At 39.7% G+C, this 14,339-nt stretch overlaps 1 protein-coding gene across 2 annotated transcripts in view; it reads right to left on the bottom strand.

Moving 5' to 3' along the window:
- Positions 1 to 2,254: 2,254 nt before the first annotated feature.
- The window catches only part of C5H1orf105 (chromosome 5 C1orf105 homolog), a 40,185-nt gene continuing 28,100 nt past the window's right edge, over positions 2,255 to 14,339 (bottom strand). For both annotated transcript variants that reach the window (XM_021198237.1, XM_021198238.1), the window contains exons 5-7: positions 12,698 to 12,765; positions 9,708 to 9,766; positions 2,255 to 2,699 (exon numbers count right to left, since the gene is read on the bottom strand). In XM_021198237.1, the coding sequence (XP_021053896.1) occupies positions 2,554 to 2,699; positions 9,708 to 9,766; positions 12,698 to 12,765 (273 nt within the window). In that variant the 3' untranslated portion in view covers positions 2,255 to 2,553. The remainder of the gene's footprint in view (positions 2,700 to 9,707; positions 9,767 to 12,697; positions 12,766 to 14,339) is intronic.

Genomic DNA, 14,339 nt, shown 5'->3' on the forward strand with positions numbered 1-14,339 from the left:
ACTCTCCTTGGTTGGCTACTTAGCAATACCACTGAGGTCATCACTAGTATGCTGGCACCATAAGAAGTCAGGTTTGGGCCTTAAGTTCTGGGGAATTTCCTACAAACTAAAATGTGAATCAGCAAACACTCAGATTCAAACTGAAACATGACAGCACTGAGGGAGCCAGACTTCTGTTCTCACTGGGACACTAGCTGAGAAAAACTACACAGCTCATCTGCCATAAAGGGAAGCTGATGCTAGATGTTAACCTGGTATTGCCCTCTCTCTAAATCATCTACCAAGGGACCACATTACTTTGGGTATAAGTTAAATCACTATACCATCCCTTTCCTGGAGATCTGGAGATTCAAGGATATATTGCAGATCTGAATTCTTAAAATGTTGACTTAGAAACCTTCAGCCTTTAAAGTCCTTTTGAGCTCTCAGTATCATAATTATTCACATAACACACACACTCACACACACACACTCACACACACACACTCACACACACACACACACACACACACTCACACGCACAGACACTTTTTTCTTCCTCAAATATGGTAGGAGTTTTCCCAAGACTAAATGACATGTGATAATTTAAATATTCTGACATAAAATGAATGTGCTTCAAAAATTATTTTTAAAAGTGTTTTAAAGCTTAGTTTCTGATGTGGTAGATATCAGTAAATATAGCTCCCATTTGAAACTTCTTTAGGGTTCTTAACTATTAAAGAGTATAAAGTGTTTCTAAGACCAAATAGTGTAAGAAACATGCCTGGGGGGAGAAAGAGAGAGAGAAAGAAAGGGATAGGGGGCGGAGGGGAGAACAGGACAGAGTTACATTATTCCATTCAAAGCATGTCCCCAAATGATATAACTTTCCACAGAACAGGAATCAAAGTATGATATAGGTGAGATGGATCACCTATCCTTGGCTCCATTTCTTAGAAATTATCCTACCCCTTGGTGGTGTCATACACTAGTGGTCAAGTCTTTACTTTGTGGCCATTATGGGGATTTAAGATCTAAATCATAACACCCACTGTCAAAATACTGACAAATACCAAAATGCTATTCTTTTAAAGATTTTTTAAAAAAGATTTATTTATTTATTATATGTAAGTACACTGTAGCTGCCTTCAGATACTTCAGAAGAGGGCGTCAGATCTCCCTACGGATGATTGTGAGCCACCATGTGGTTGCTGGGATTTGAACTCAGGACCTTCAGAAGAGCAGTCGGGTGCTCTTACCCACTGAGCCATCTCACCAGCCCCCAAAATGCTATTCTTAATGATGTAGTTTTGGGGTGTTCTAGATAAGGCCATCTTAGTGAGATTTTAGAAGCACTTTATCTCCTAAACTACACAGTGCTTATATTACCTCAAATAACTGTGCATGAGGGAAGTATTTCCCTGATTCATGAGTGAAGGCACCCCAAGTCCTTTTACTGAAGTATGCATAAACAAACACCAACAAAGAAAAGCTTTCCTGTGCTATTCAATTGTCTGAGATGATAGAAGTCATGGGGCCTACTTTTGAAGTTCTGGAACTCCAACTGCAGTGGAACAAGAATCATAGCCTACCATAATTATAGGACAACAAAACAGGTTTTGTATTTTCTCTTTGTTTTTGTTGAGTTAAATGTGGATACTGGTTCATTGACTTGAGATTTCTTAGCTCCCTTCTTTAAAAAATAGTCAGCAAAGAGGCTGTCTTATAGGTTGGCCTAGCATCTACTTAGGGTCTGAGGTTCCACTAGGCAGTTGCTTCCTCAGAAACAGAAGGGCATTTGTCTGTTTTTATGAAGCCTCGTGAAATTTGGCTCAGAAAATACATGACCAAATAAATAATATTTGTAAACTTGGAATTTTCCTTTGCATCCCACACATTATGTTCATATAGATCAGTGTAGACCAGAAAGCATGTGTTTCATATAAAATAATTTAATCATAAAATTCAAGCAAGGCGTGGATATGATTAAGCAAAGATTAGCTGAACACCTGATCAATATGTAAGGAAGTAAAAAAGGCAATGTAGGGTGTAGTTCCTGTGACCACCATTTGCAATAAGTAATCATTTGTCACTTTCTGGTTATTACATCATAGTGTCCCCTATTTGCTGTAAAATGAACTGATAGAGAAAAAAAGGTGATTTTTTTTCTCCCTTATTGTGACTAGGATGAAGTCACAGAGGGCTCAAGGAGTCATCGCTGGTCCCCCTACTTGAAGGAATGGGCTAAATGACTTACATGGAAAATCCATGACTTATAAGAAGAAGGCTGTCATTTATTGTAATATAACATGCATTAAAAATTTCAGCAAAACAACATGAGGTACACTAAGCATGTTCTTTGTTAGTCAATAAGTCTTTATAGTTATGTAAATTAAACCATATTATCTTTAGGAGGAAGTGGTAAGAGCTAGAAGAGCAGCACATGGGAAGGAAAAAGTGATTCATCTTTTGGGAGAAGATATAAGATTAGGGGAAGGTACCAGTGTCAGAAACTGGCTTGGAGAGGTGGCCTTTTCCCTGAGTGTTTGTGGGTAATGAGCTCTGGCCACTCACTTACTGCTTCACTGTCTTGCTCATTCCTTTCTTTCTGGGTAAGGCACAGTGTTGAGTATCCTGAGGAGTTTCATAGGCACCTGACAGCAGCCTGTGGAAGACGGCAGTCCTGGGACCTAAGATGGGCAGTCTGTAGCTAATGCTCTCTGGAAGACAGTGTGAAGAAGAATAGAGAATAAAGGCTTATGCACTGTTCTCACAAATACACAAAATAACCAAGAGCCACCAAAGACTCCTCGAACCTTAGCATACTTAAAATTCACATAAGAATTTCTTTTAATAGAACCATCTCATGGCAACAACATTTAGACTTTTATAAATCTGATTGAAAATGCCAAGTAAAATTTAGAAATAACACCCAAGTGTTAAGAATATTGCCAATTAAATTTAAATTGAAAATAAAATGTAACTGGAATTGTAATATTAGCTCAAGGGAAAAAAGGGTTCAGTTCTGAGGAGACTGTTCCAAGACACATGAATACATAGGTTTGTTCTTTGAAAAAACAGCCAGCCATGATCTTACAAGAAGGCTACAGCTTGAAAAGCATTTAATATTTCAAAAGATACTTCATGCTGTGAATAATTCAATATTCACCATCTTGACTTCTTCAAACATGATTTGATATTTTTTTTTAAAAGGTTTACATTGCTGCTCTCACAAGCCTGCCCCACAGCCTTGTCTGCCTCCCAGGAGGACTGCTCTAATCAGGGACACAGGTGAGACCCCCACCCAACCCCCACACCAGCTGGGACCCCACATAACCCAGCAGATGTGTGCTCTGTCCTGTGCTCTGTTGGAGCACCATCTCCCCTCCTCTCTTAACCTCCATGTACACTCTCCATGGGTCAGCTCTCCCACTCCCCCAGCCCCACCCCACAGCTTCGCCTGCCTCCCAGGAGGCCTGTTCTAACCCAGGACACACAGCTCTACTTTCCTCCTGAGAGGCCTGCTCCAATCCAGGACACCCAGGCTAGTTAACACCAGAGAAAATCAGATGGTGAAAGGCAAGCACAAGAACATAATCAACAGAAGCCAATATAATTTGGTATAATCAGAACATAACTCTCCTACTACAGCAAGCCCTGAATATCCCTGAATGTCCTAAAGTACCTGAAGAGCAAGATTCTGACCTTAAATCCCATATCATGAAGATGATAGAGGCCTAAAAGATGATATAATTCCCCCAAAGAAGTGCAGAGAAACACAAACAGGTCGAAATCCTTAACGAGGAAACAAATAAATCCCTTAAAGAAATACAGGAAAACACAGTTGAACAAGTGAAGAAAATGAACAAAATGGTCCAAGTCCTAAAATAGAAATAGACGCAATACCTAGGAAAGAGAATAGAAACTATAGACACAAGCATCATCAACAGAATTCAAGAGATGGAAGAGAGAATTTCAGGCATAGAAGAAACAATAGAAGAAATTGATACACCAGTCAAAGAAAATGCCAAGTTCCTAACCCAAACCATCCAAGAAATTTGAGACACAATGAAAAGACCAAACCTAAGAATAGAAGGGGTGAAGATTCCAAGTTCAAAGGGCCAGAAAACATCTTGAACAAAATCATAGAGGAAAATGTCCTCACCTAAAGAAAAAAGTGGCTATAAATGTACAAGAAGTCTATAGAACACCAAATGGATTGGACCAGAAAAGAAAATACTTCCACCACATAATAATCAAAAGACTAAATGTACAGAACAAAGAATTTTAAAAGCTGTACAGAAAAAAAGCCAAATAACATATAAAGGCATAACTATCAGAATTACATCTGACTTCTCAGCAGAGACCCTAAAAGCTAGAAGACCCTGGACAGATGTCCTGCAAACCCTAAAAGATCACAGATGTCAGTCCAGACTACTATACCCAGCAAAACTGTCAATCACCATAGATGGAGAAATCAAACTATTCCATGATAAAACCAAATTTAGACAGTATATTTCTACTAATCCAGCCCTACAGAGGATACTAGAAATTAAATATCAATATAAGGAGGGTAACCATACCTAAGAAAACACAAAAAATTAATTATCTCACAACAAATCCAAAAAGAAGAGAAACACACATACACATAGTACCACTTCCAACAACAGAATAAGAGGAACTAATAATAATTGGTCATTAATAACTCTCAACATCATTAGACTAAGTTCACCAATAAAATGACATAGGCTAGCAGACTGGATAGATAAATAGGATCCATGGTGCTGTTGTATACAAGAAACACACCTCTTCAACAAAGATAGTCACTACCTCAGAGAAAAGTCCTGGAAAAAGGTTTTCTAAGCAAATGGTCCCACAAAACAAGCTGAAGTAGCCATTCTGATATTTAATAAAATAGACAACCAAAAGTAATCAAAAGAGAAGGGACGGACACTTCATACTCATCAAAGGGAAAAATGCACCAAGATGAAGTCTTAATTCTGAACATCTATGCTCCAAATGCAAGGGCACCCACATCCATAAAAGAAACTTTATTACTTCTCAGAACACACATTGAACCCCACACAATAATAGTGGGAGACTTCAACATCCAACTCTCACCAATGGACAGGTCATCAAAACAGAAACCAAACATAGATACAATGAAACTAAAAGAAGTTATGAACCAACTGGATTTAACAGATATCTATAGAACATTTCTCCAAAACACAAGAATATACTTTCTTTTCAGCACCTCAGAATATCTTCTCCAAAACTGAGTATACAATTGAATACAAAACAAGCCTCAACAGACAGAAGATTGAAATAACCCCTTGCATTCTCTCAGATCATCACAGACTAAGGCTGCACTTCAGCAACAACAGAAACATCAGAAAGCCCACATACTCACGGAAACTGAACAACTCTCTATTAAATAATAACTTGGTTAGAGAAGAATATAAAGAAATTCAATGAAAATGAAAGCACAAGATACCCAAACTTATGGATACAATGAAAGTAGTGTTAAGAGGAAATTCATAAATAATTTTACATTCATAAAGAAATTAGAAAGATCTCATACTAGCAACTTAATGGCACACCTAAAAGCTCTAGTACAAAAAGAATCAAACATACCCAAGAGGAGTACACATCAGGAAACTGTCAAACTCAGGGCTGAAATGAACCAATTAGAAACAAAGAGAACAAAACAAAGAATAAAAAAAAAATCAAGAGCTGATTCTTTGAGAAAATCACCAAGATGATGAGCCCTTAGCCAAATTTACTAAAAGGTACAGAGACAGTAGCCAAATTAAGAAATTCAGAAATGAAAAGGGAGACATAACAACAGAAAATATAGCCAGGACTTATTACAAAAGCTTATACTGAACAAAAGTGGAAAATCAACAAAATGGATGATTTTTTTTGACAGATATTATGTACCAAAGTTAAATCAAGATCAAGTAAATGACTAAACAGACCCACAACCACTAAGGAAATAGAAACAGTCATCAAAAACCTCCTAATCCAAAGAAAAATCCAACCAACCACCACCACCAACAATAAACACCCAGGGACAGATGATTTTAGTGCATAATTTGACCAGAGTTTAAAAGAAGAGATAATACCAGTACTACATCTATTCCACAAGATAGAGACAGAAGGAACACTACCCAATTCATTCTATGAGGCTGCAGTTACCCTGACATCTAAACCACACAAAGACCCAACAAGAAAAGAGAATCTCAGACAAAATTCACTTGTGAACATTGATGTAGAAATACTCAATAAAATTCTCAGAAACCTAATCCAAGAATACATCAAAAACATCATTCACCATGATCAAGTAGACTTTATCCCAGGGATGCAGGGGTGGTTCAATATATGAAAATGCATCAATATAATCGACTGTATAAACAAACTCAAAGAAAAAAATCACATGATCATCTCATTAGACACTGAAAATGTCTTTGACAAAATCCAGCACCCCCTCATGTTAAAAGTCTTGGGGAGATTGGGAATTAAAGCCACATACCTAAACATAATAAAAGCAATATACAACAAACCAATCACCAACATCAAATTAAATGGAGAGGAAGTGGAAGTAATCCTACTAAAATCAGGGACAAGACAAGGCTGCCCATTCTCTCCTTATCTACTCAGTATAGTACTTGACATTCTAGCTAGAACAATAAGACAACAAAAAGAGATCAAGGGGATACAAATTGGAACAGAAGTCGAAGTATCACCACACTCAGATGATATAATAGTATACATAAGTGCCCCCCAAAATTCTACCAGATCATTTCTACAGCTGATGAACAACTTCAGCAAAGTAGCTGGATATAAAATTAACTCAAACAAATCAGTAGCCCTCCCTTATACAAATGATAAAAGGACTGAGAAAGAAATTATGGAAACAACATCCTTCACAATAGCCACAAATAATATAAAATATCAGTGTAACTCTAACCAAGCAAGTGAAAGATCTGTGTGACAAGAACTTCAAGTTCCTGAAGAAAGAAATCTAAGAAGACTTCAGAAGATGGAAAGATCCCCCATGATCCTGGATCAGTAGGATTAACATAGTTATAAATGGCCATTGTACCAAAAGCAATCTACAGATTCAATGCAATTCCCATCAAAATTCCAAAAAAAAAAAAACAAAAAAAAAACCCTAGGATAGCTCTAAAACAATCCTGAACAATAAAAGAACTTCTGGGGCAATCACCATCCCTGACCGCAAGCAGGACTACAGAGCAATAGTGATAAAAACCACATGGTATTGGTACAGAAACAGACAGGTCTATCAATGGAATAGAATCAAAGACCATGAAATAAACCCACACACCTTTGGACACTTAATTTTTGACAGAGAAACCAAAACTGTACAGTGGAGAAAAAGCATCTTCAACAAATGAACCTGGTCTAACTGGCAGTCTGTATGTAGAACAATGTAAATAGATCAATATTTGTCACACTGAATAAAATTCAAGTCCAAGTGGATCCAGGACCTCAACATAAAACCGGATACACTGAATCTAATAGAAAAGAAAGTGGGAAATAGCCTTGAAAGCATGGCACAGGAGAGAATTTCCTGAACAGAACACTAATGGCTGAGGCTTTAAGATCAACAATTGGTAAATTGTGACCTCTTGAAACTGAAAAGCTTCTGTAAGGCAAAGGACAATATCAATAGGACAAAATGGCAGCCTACAGATTGGGAAAAGATCTTCACTCACCCTACAAGCAACAGAGGGCTAATATTCAAAATATACAAAGAACTCAAAAAGTTAGACTTCAAATAACCAAATAACTCAATTAAACAATTAAAAATGGATACAGGGCTAAACAGAGAATTCTCAATAGAGGAATCTTGAATGGTAGAGAAGCACTTAGTTCAGTATATTTAGTTATCAGGAAAATGCAAATCAAAATGACCCTGAGATTCCACCTTACACCAGTCAGAAACTAAAGGGACAGTACACGCTGGCAAGGATGTAGAGAAGGGAAAACAATCCTCTATTGCTGGTGGGACTGCAAACTTGTACAACCATTCTGGAAATCAATATGGCGATTCCTCAGAAAACTGGAAATAGTTCTACCAATACTTCTAGTTACATTGCTCCTGGGCATATACCCAAAAGACTCTCCACTATATCCCAAGGACACATGCTCCATTATGTTCATAGCAGCTTTGTTCATAATAGCCAAAAACTGGAAACAACCTATATATCCCTCGACAAAAATATGGATACAGAAAATTGGTTCATTTACACATGGAATACTTTTCAGCTATTAAAAACAAGGACATCATGAGTTTTGCAGGCAAATGGAAGGAACTAGAAATATCATCCTGAGTGAGGTAACCCAGACACAAAGGTACATATGCATGGTATGTATTCACTGATAGGTGGATATTGGCCAAAATGTACAGAATATTCATGATGCAACCCACAGACCCTAAGAAGTTAAACAAGGTAGGTCCAAACAAGAATGCTTAAATCCTACTTAGGAGGAGGGACAAAATAGTCCAGGGAGGCAGAGAGAGGGAGGGACATGGGTGTAAGGGGAACAGGCAGGATCAAGTATGGGGAGAGTCAGGAGAGAGGCTCAGAGGGCCAAGAGAACTAAGGGAAGTACACAGCTTGCAGGGGTGGGGGCTGAGGGGAATTTCTAGGAAGCCCCAGAGACTTTGGATGTAGGGAGGCTCCTAGCACTCAGTGTGGGTGACCTTAACGGAAACGCCCAACAGTGGGTATATGGAACCTGAAGAGTCCACCTCCAGTAGCCATATAGGACCCCCAGTGGAGGGATGCGGACACCAACCCACCCACAAAACTTTATGCAGGGTCAAAAATGGAGCAGAGACTGAAGGAATGGCAGACCAGTGACTGGCCCAATTTGGGATCCATCCCATGGGCAGGCACCAATCCCTAACACTATTACTGAAGGTATGTTGTGCTGCTATATTGATGGTATGTTACTGATGGTAGACACAGGAGTCTACCATGGCTGAGAGGCTCTATCCAGTAGCTGACTGAAGCAGATGCAGATACTCACAACCAAGCATTGGGTAGAGATTGGGACCCCTATGGAAAGGTTAGGGGAAGGGTTGAAGGAACTGAAGGAAACGGCAACTCCAATGGCAACTCCATTGGAAGTTAGTGTCAACTAACCTGGACCATGGGAACTCCAAGAGACTGAGGCACCAGCCAAAGAGCTGGTCTGAAGCCTCTAGCCTATATGAAGCAGAGGAATGCTTTGTCTGGCCTCAGTGGGATAGCATGTGCATAATACTGTAGAGCCTTGATGCCCCAGGGCATGTATGTGTGTACTCTGGGTGGGAGGTACCCTCTCAGAGACAGAGGTGAGGGGGGATGGGGCAATAACTTTGTGGGGGGGCGGCTATGTGACATAAAGGGGCTTTGGGGGAAAACACGACATGAAAACATGTGAGACCCTTGGAAAAGACAGTGTGAGCTGGAGGAAGCTGAAGAGGAGGAAGAGGAGGAGGAAGAGGAGGAGGAGGAAAAGAAGGAGGAGGAGGCTAAGTAAAAATCACAACACTTCAAAAGACAATATGCAAAATAAAAAAGGGACAGAGAATGGAATTTGCTTAGAGAATGGGAAAAAATGTAACAGGCATCATAGAAACTTTGTTTTCCATTCTCTGGCTCCAAGCAGAATATGTATTACACCAGAAGTACTTACACTAAAAGACAACACACCTGTTGGAATATCATTGTAGGAATTTAACTGCTGCACTCGCGAATGAAGGCTCACCTCTCTGATGGAAGAATCAAGAGAACACGCATCAGTTGGTTAGTGCCCAGTGAAAGAGGATTGGGTCTTTATACACAGAGCGGGGAGAGCTGCCCTGTGGCCTTGCAGCAGGGTGAGAGAGTAAACTGTCCAAACACCATTAACTCTCAGGAGCTTTTCCTCAGTAGTACCCTCATGAGTTTTGATAAAACCTTTATTTAAACATATGTTATTCTACTATAAGAACATGTAGAGTCTAAAATTAGTAAGGATTTAGGATTTTTTTTCTTTTGGTTTTTTGAGACAGGATTTCTCTGTATAGCCCTGGCTGTCCTGGAACTCACTCTGTAGACTAGACTGGTCTTAAACTCAGAAATTCTTCTACCTCTTCCTCCCAAGTGCTGGGATTAAAGGCATGCGCCACCACTGCCTGGCTTGAAATATTTCTTTAATTTTCATAAAAAGTAAGAAATCTTCCAAGTCAGTCAATTTGCCGTTGAAAAGCAAAACTAAGGAAACATTTTAGTTAGAGTCTTTGTGACGTTTCCATTCCTCCATTCCACCAAGGCTGTGGGGGTGACCCTCACTCCAAATACATTCAATTCCAAAACATCCTAGATTGAGCTAAACTGCTTAATTCCTCAAGACTTACAAGCTATTACCATTTGTTGAACTTGGCATCAATGTTTCTTAACCTATGGGTCATGACCCCTTTGGAGATCACATATAAGATATCCTGCATATTAGATATTTCCACTACAATTCATAACAGTAGCAAAGTGAATTAATTTTCTGCTTGTAGGTCACCACAACCCGAGGAACTGTATTAAAAGGGCCACAGCATTTGGAAGGTGGAGACTCAATGTAGAAGGCTAGCTCTACATTTTAATGTGCCCACTTCCAAAAAGATCTTCTGAGGTTGCTTTGTTACCAAAATATATGGCTGGTCTAGACAAGTTTAATTCAATTGTCACTGGAGGCCTCACTGGGGTGGACGCAAAACCCATCCATTGTCCATACTGTGCACGCAATCGGCAGAACTTTCAGGAATGAATAGTTTAAGATCTGTGTGTTTGACCACTCTACACATAAGGATGTGTGACTCTACCCTTTCTCTCTTCCTCTCTCCTTCATTCCTTACGTTCATAAACTATTAGCCCTTGTGGTGGCGCCAGTTAAAATTGCTTAGAAGCAGGAGGGCTGGGGAGAAGGCTTGATGGTTAAGAAGGCTTGCTCTTCCAGAGGACCTGAGTTCAGTTCCCTGTTCTTAAGCTCACATAACTTCAGTTCCAGATTCTCTGAAGACATTTTCGTCTCTGCAGGTGCAACAACCCCCCCACCACACACACATGACATACACAAAAATGAATATAAAATATATCTTTTTAATAGGGGAAAGGGAATTGTTTCGATGGGGACAGTGCCATTGGCCATATGTGTAGCGAGAGTTAAAAACTGTAGAGAAGATTTTATAAGCAGCAAACAAAGCTAAGTCCATATTTTACAGTCACTCTTAGGAGGTATCAAACAGAACAGTCTCTCTAAGGAGGTATCAAAAGGAAGTGGTAGGCTTTCTCTCATGTTGAAAATGAAACCAAAACCAAAGGTTTGGGAAAATTTTAAGATCAATCAATTTTTAGTCACAGTTTAAAGGAACAGGAGAGATTTGTTTAAAATAAAAGCAATTAATGATTTGGGGATTAAGTGCTTTACTCAAAGTACAAAATACTCTAAGTAGACCAGGGTAACAGGTTTCAAAGTCTCTTTCACGGAAGAATCCACTTTTGCTCAGAAAGCCTTGATTCAAAGAGACTCCTATTTAAAGTTTGCAAAGAGTATTTATCAGAATTACCTTTAACATGATAAAAAAAGTATGAGTAAATGTTATTAGTGTTGGAACTTGGACTGCCAGGACACGTGTTTCGTCTGTGACCTTTGTGTACCCAAGCCAGCACTAGTACACGGTGTCAGTGCACCGGACTGTGTTGTAGTCTGGAACAAAAGGCTGTGATGTTGTAAAAGCTATCAAAACACTTGCTTCCGAACCACATAGGATTACAGAAAGACCAATTAGCTTCTCCTATCTTTCTCTCTATATAAGGGAAGGAATTAAATGTTGCTTTGGGGTCTTATATAACTCCTTTGTGAAGGTGACTCTATGCTCACATTCCACGGTCCATCATAAGGCCTTCAGAATATTGATGCTTGAGCCAGAGCGAGTCCATATTTGCTCTTGTTATTGTTGTTGCTTTAGTTACAAAACAATGAGTTTTCTTATGATTTTTTCATACATGGATAGCATCGTATTTGGTCTGGAGTTGTTTTTTTTTTTTTAATTGAAGATTTCATAATGAGAACATTTGTGCGCGTGCACACACATACACACACACACACCCAAGCTCCCAACTCCTTCCATGCTCTTCCTAGAGTTTTAAAAAATAAAGAAGTAAATTCTTTACGGTTAATAGTCAAACACAGGGAAAAAAGTTTAAAAACCTCGCTACCAGGAATTTGACTAGACTTTCCTTCTGTGGCATTGGTTGTACTCTGTTATATTTCTGTTGCACTGCTGCAAACGACAATCGGAAGGATAAACAGAATTTGAGCTGCTGGTAGATGACAGAGGATGCCTGGAAGTCAGGAAATCATGTGCTGTCACTCATATTTTGTGAATTAGATATATATCATCTACAGGAGAATTGTTATCTGCCGACTCCTTGGACTGTTCTTACATTGGTGGAAAGGAAGGTTGTGCTAATAGTAACTTAAATAGTCACTCACGTACAGAAGTGAAGTACCTTCTTTATGAAGCGTGCTTCCATTTCAAAAGAAGATAAAAGCACTATGAATTTAACCCCCCAGGTGTTTTGTTTACTGTCCTTTCAGTCTCAATCCGGTGTCCCAAAGAGTTGGAACCAGAACTTACGTCATAGCCCAGTTGACGTCTTTGGCTCACCTGTGATTCACAGAATTCTGGGAGGATGGTTTCTGATGGTCGGGTATTATGAACATTTTTGGTTGAACCTGAGAAAGAAAGCTTGATTCAGTACGTTGGCTTAACTACATTGTGACCTACACAGTGGACCTTAGCAACCCTGAGTTGTGTCTGATACGGTTCACATATCCTCTTGTGACTCTCCACTCCCCCTCTCAGGGCAGCCATCCATGCCTTCCACACACATCGGCTCCTGGTGCTTCTCTGCCCTGGGTCGAAAGACCTGCTTTCAGAACACTCATAAAACCTCCGTGCACTTCCTTGCTTAATGATGTCTGGCTTTCCTGATCAACATTCATCTTCAGGAGGAGATGTGCTACATACAGCTCTATACTGCTATGCTTGTATTTCTAGCTCTCACATTGCCCATTTAAGACAATTTCAAGATTAAATTACTGAGCAAATGATGACAGCTTGAAGCATGTGTGCCTTTCACCCAGGCTAGAATCCGTACAGAGCCACTGGCTTCTCTAGCTAGGAAATACCACACCCTAAGCTTTAGATTTGACACCAGCGCTCCAGAGTGGCTCCTTAAGGGAGGAGGCACGTTCACTCAGCACCTCCCCGCCAAATGCTTATCCCTAGGACACTGAAGTGACAATTACAAAAATACTGGTGCAGGTGTTCCCTTGGTTTACTCGCCAATAAAATTGTAAACTGTTCTGTGTCCAGTACCTCTAGAGGTGCCTGAAAATGGAAAAAATCCATGCCAGCTCTACCATTTTCAGTCAGATTGTTCTTCTGAATCATTGGCTGAGGAAAGATGGGGGTCAGGGGGTGAATGGGGAACAGGATGACCAGGAGACCAGGAGTACCTGGAGAAAGTGGGGGGCAGCAAGGACTTCAGTGAGAACTTAGGGGGGAGATTTCTAGACACATGAAAGGCAAGAGAAAATGCCAGAAAAAGACCTTGCCATTTTCCAAAATTTCATCTATGATTGGCTGTGCTCCAAAAAAGGGTGGGGCAGGGAACTATTGATCTCCTGTGGAGTAGCATGAGCCTTGTTCTAAAGCCCCTCACTCAGGCTGGTAGTTTTTTATGCACAAGGATGGGTCTAGGGGATGCACAGACCAAAGCTGCCAACAATGGCATTTTTGTTTCTGAGACAAATTACACCAGGGTGAACCTAGTCATTCTCTTCCCACGTTTATTGATTTTCTTAAACTTAAAAGTGTACAGACTTATGGTCATAATTTAATATATGTGCATAGTGTGGTGATAACTAAATCAGGGTAGTTAAATATTTCTCTGTCCTTACACAAGTTTTTACAATGTGACAAACATGTATTTGTATTAATTTATTTAGCACAGTGAGCTCACTTCGACACCTTGACACTTTCCAAATCATTGGTTTGTATTTGTAGTCCCTCAGCTCCTTGCTTCTACGGACACATAAAATAATAGGTTACCATGAACCGCAGTCATCCCACTGTGCTAGACTCATACTTGCAGGACCCGTTACATCCATCTATACTTTGGCACCCACCAGTCAGCTTATTCTTTCCCACCACCGGCTTTTAATGATCTCTATTACATATCCCGATCAGCTTTTTAAGAAAAACCCTATGTATGAGAAACTAGGTAATATGTGTCTCTGGACCT

Source organism: Mus pahari, chromosome 5, assembly GCF_900095145.1.
Source record: "Mus pahari chromosome 5, PAHARI_EIJ_v1.1, whole genome shotgun sequence".
NCBI classification, from domain to species: Eukaryota; Metazoa; Chordata; class Mammalia; order Rodentia; family Muridae; genus Mus; species Mus pahari.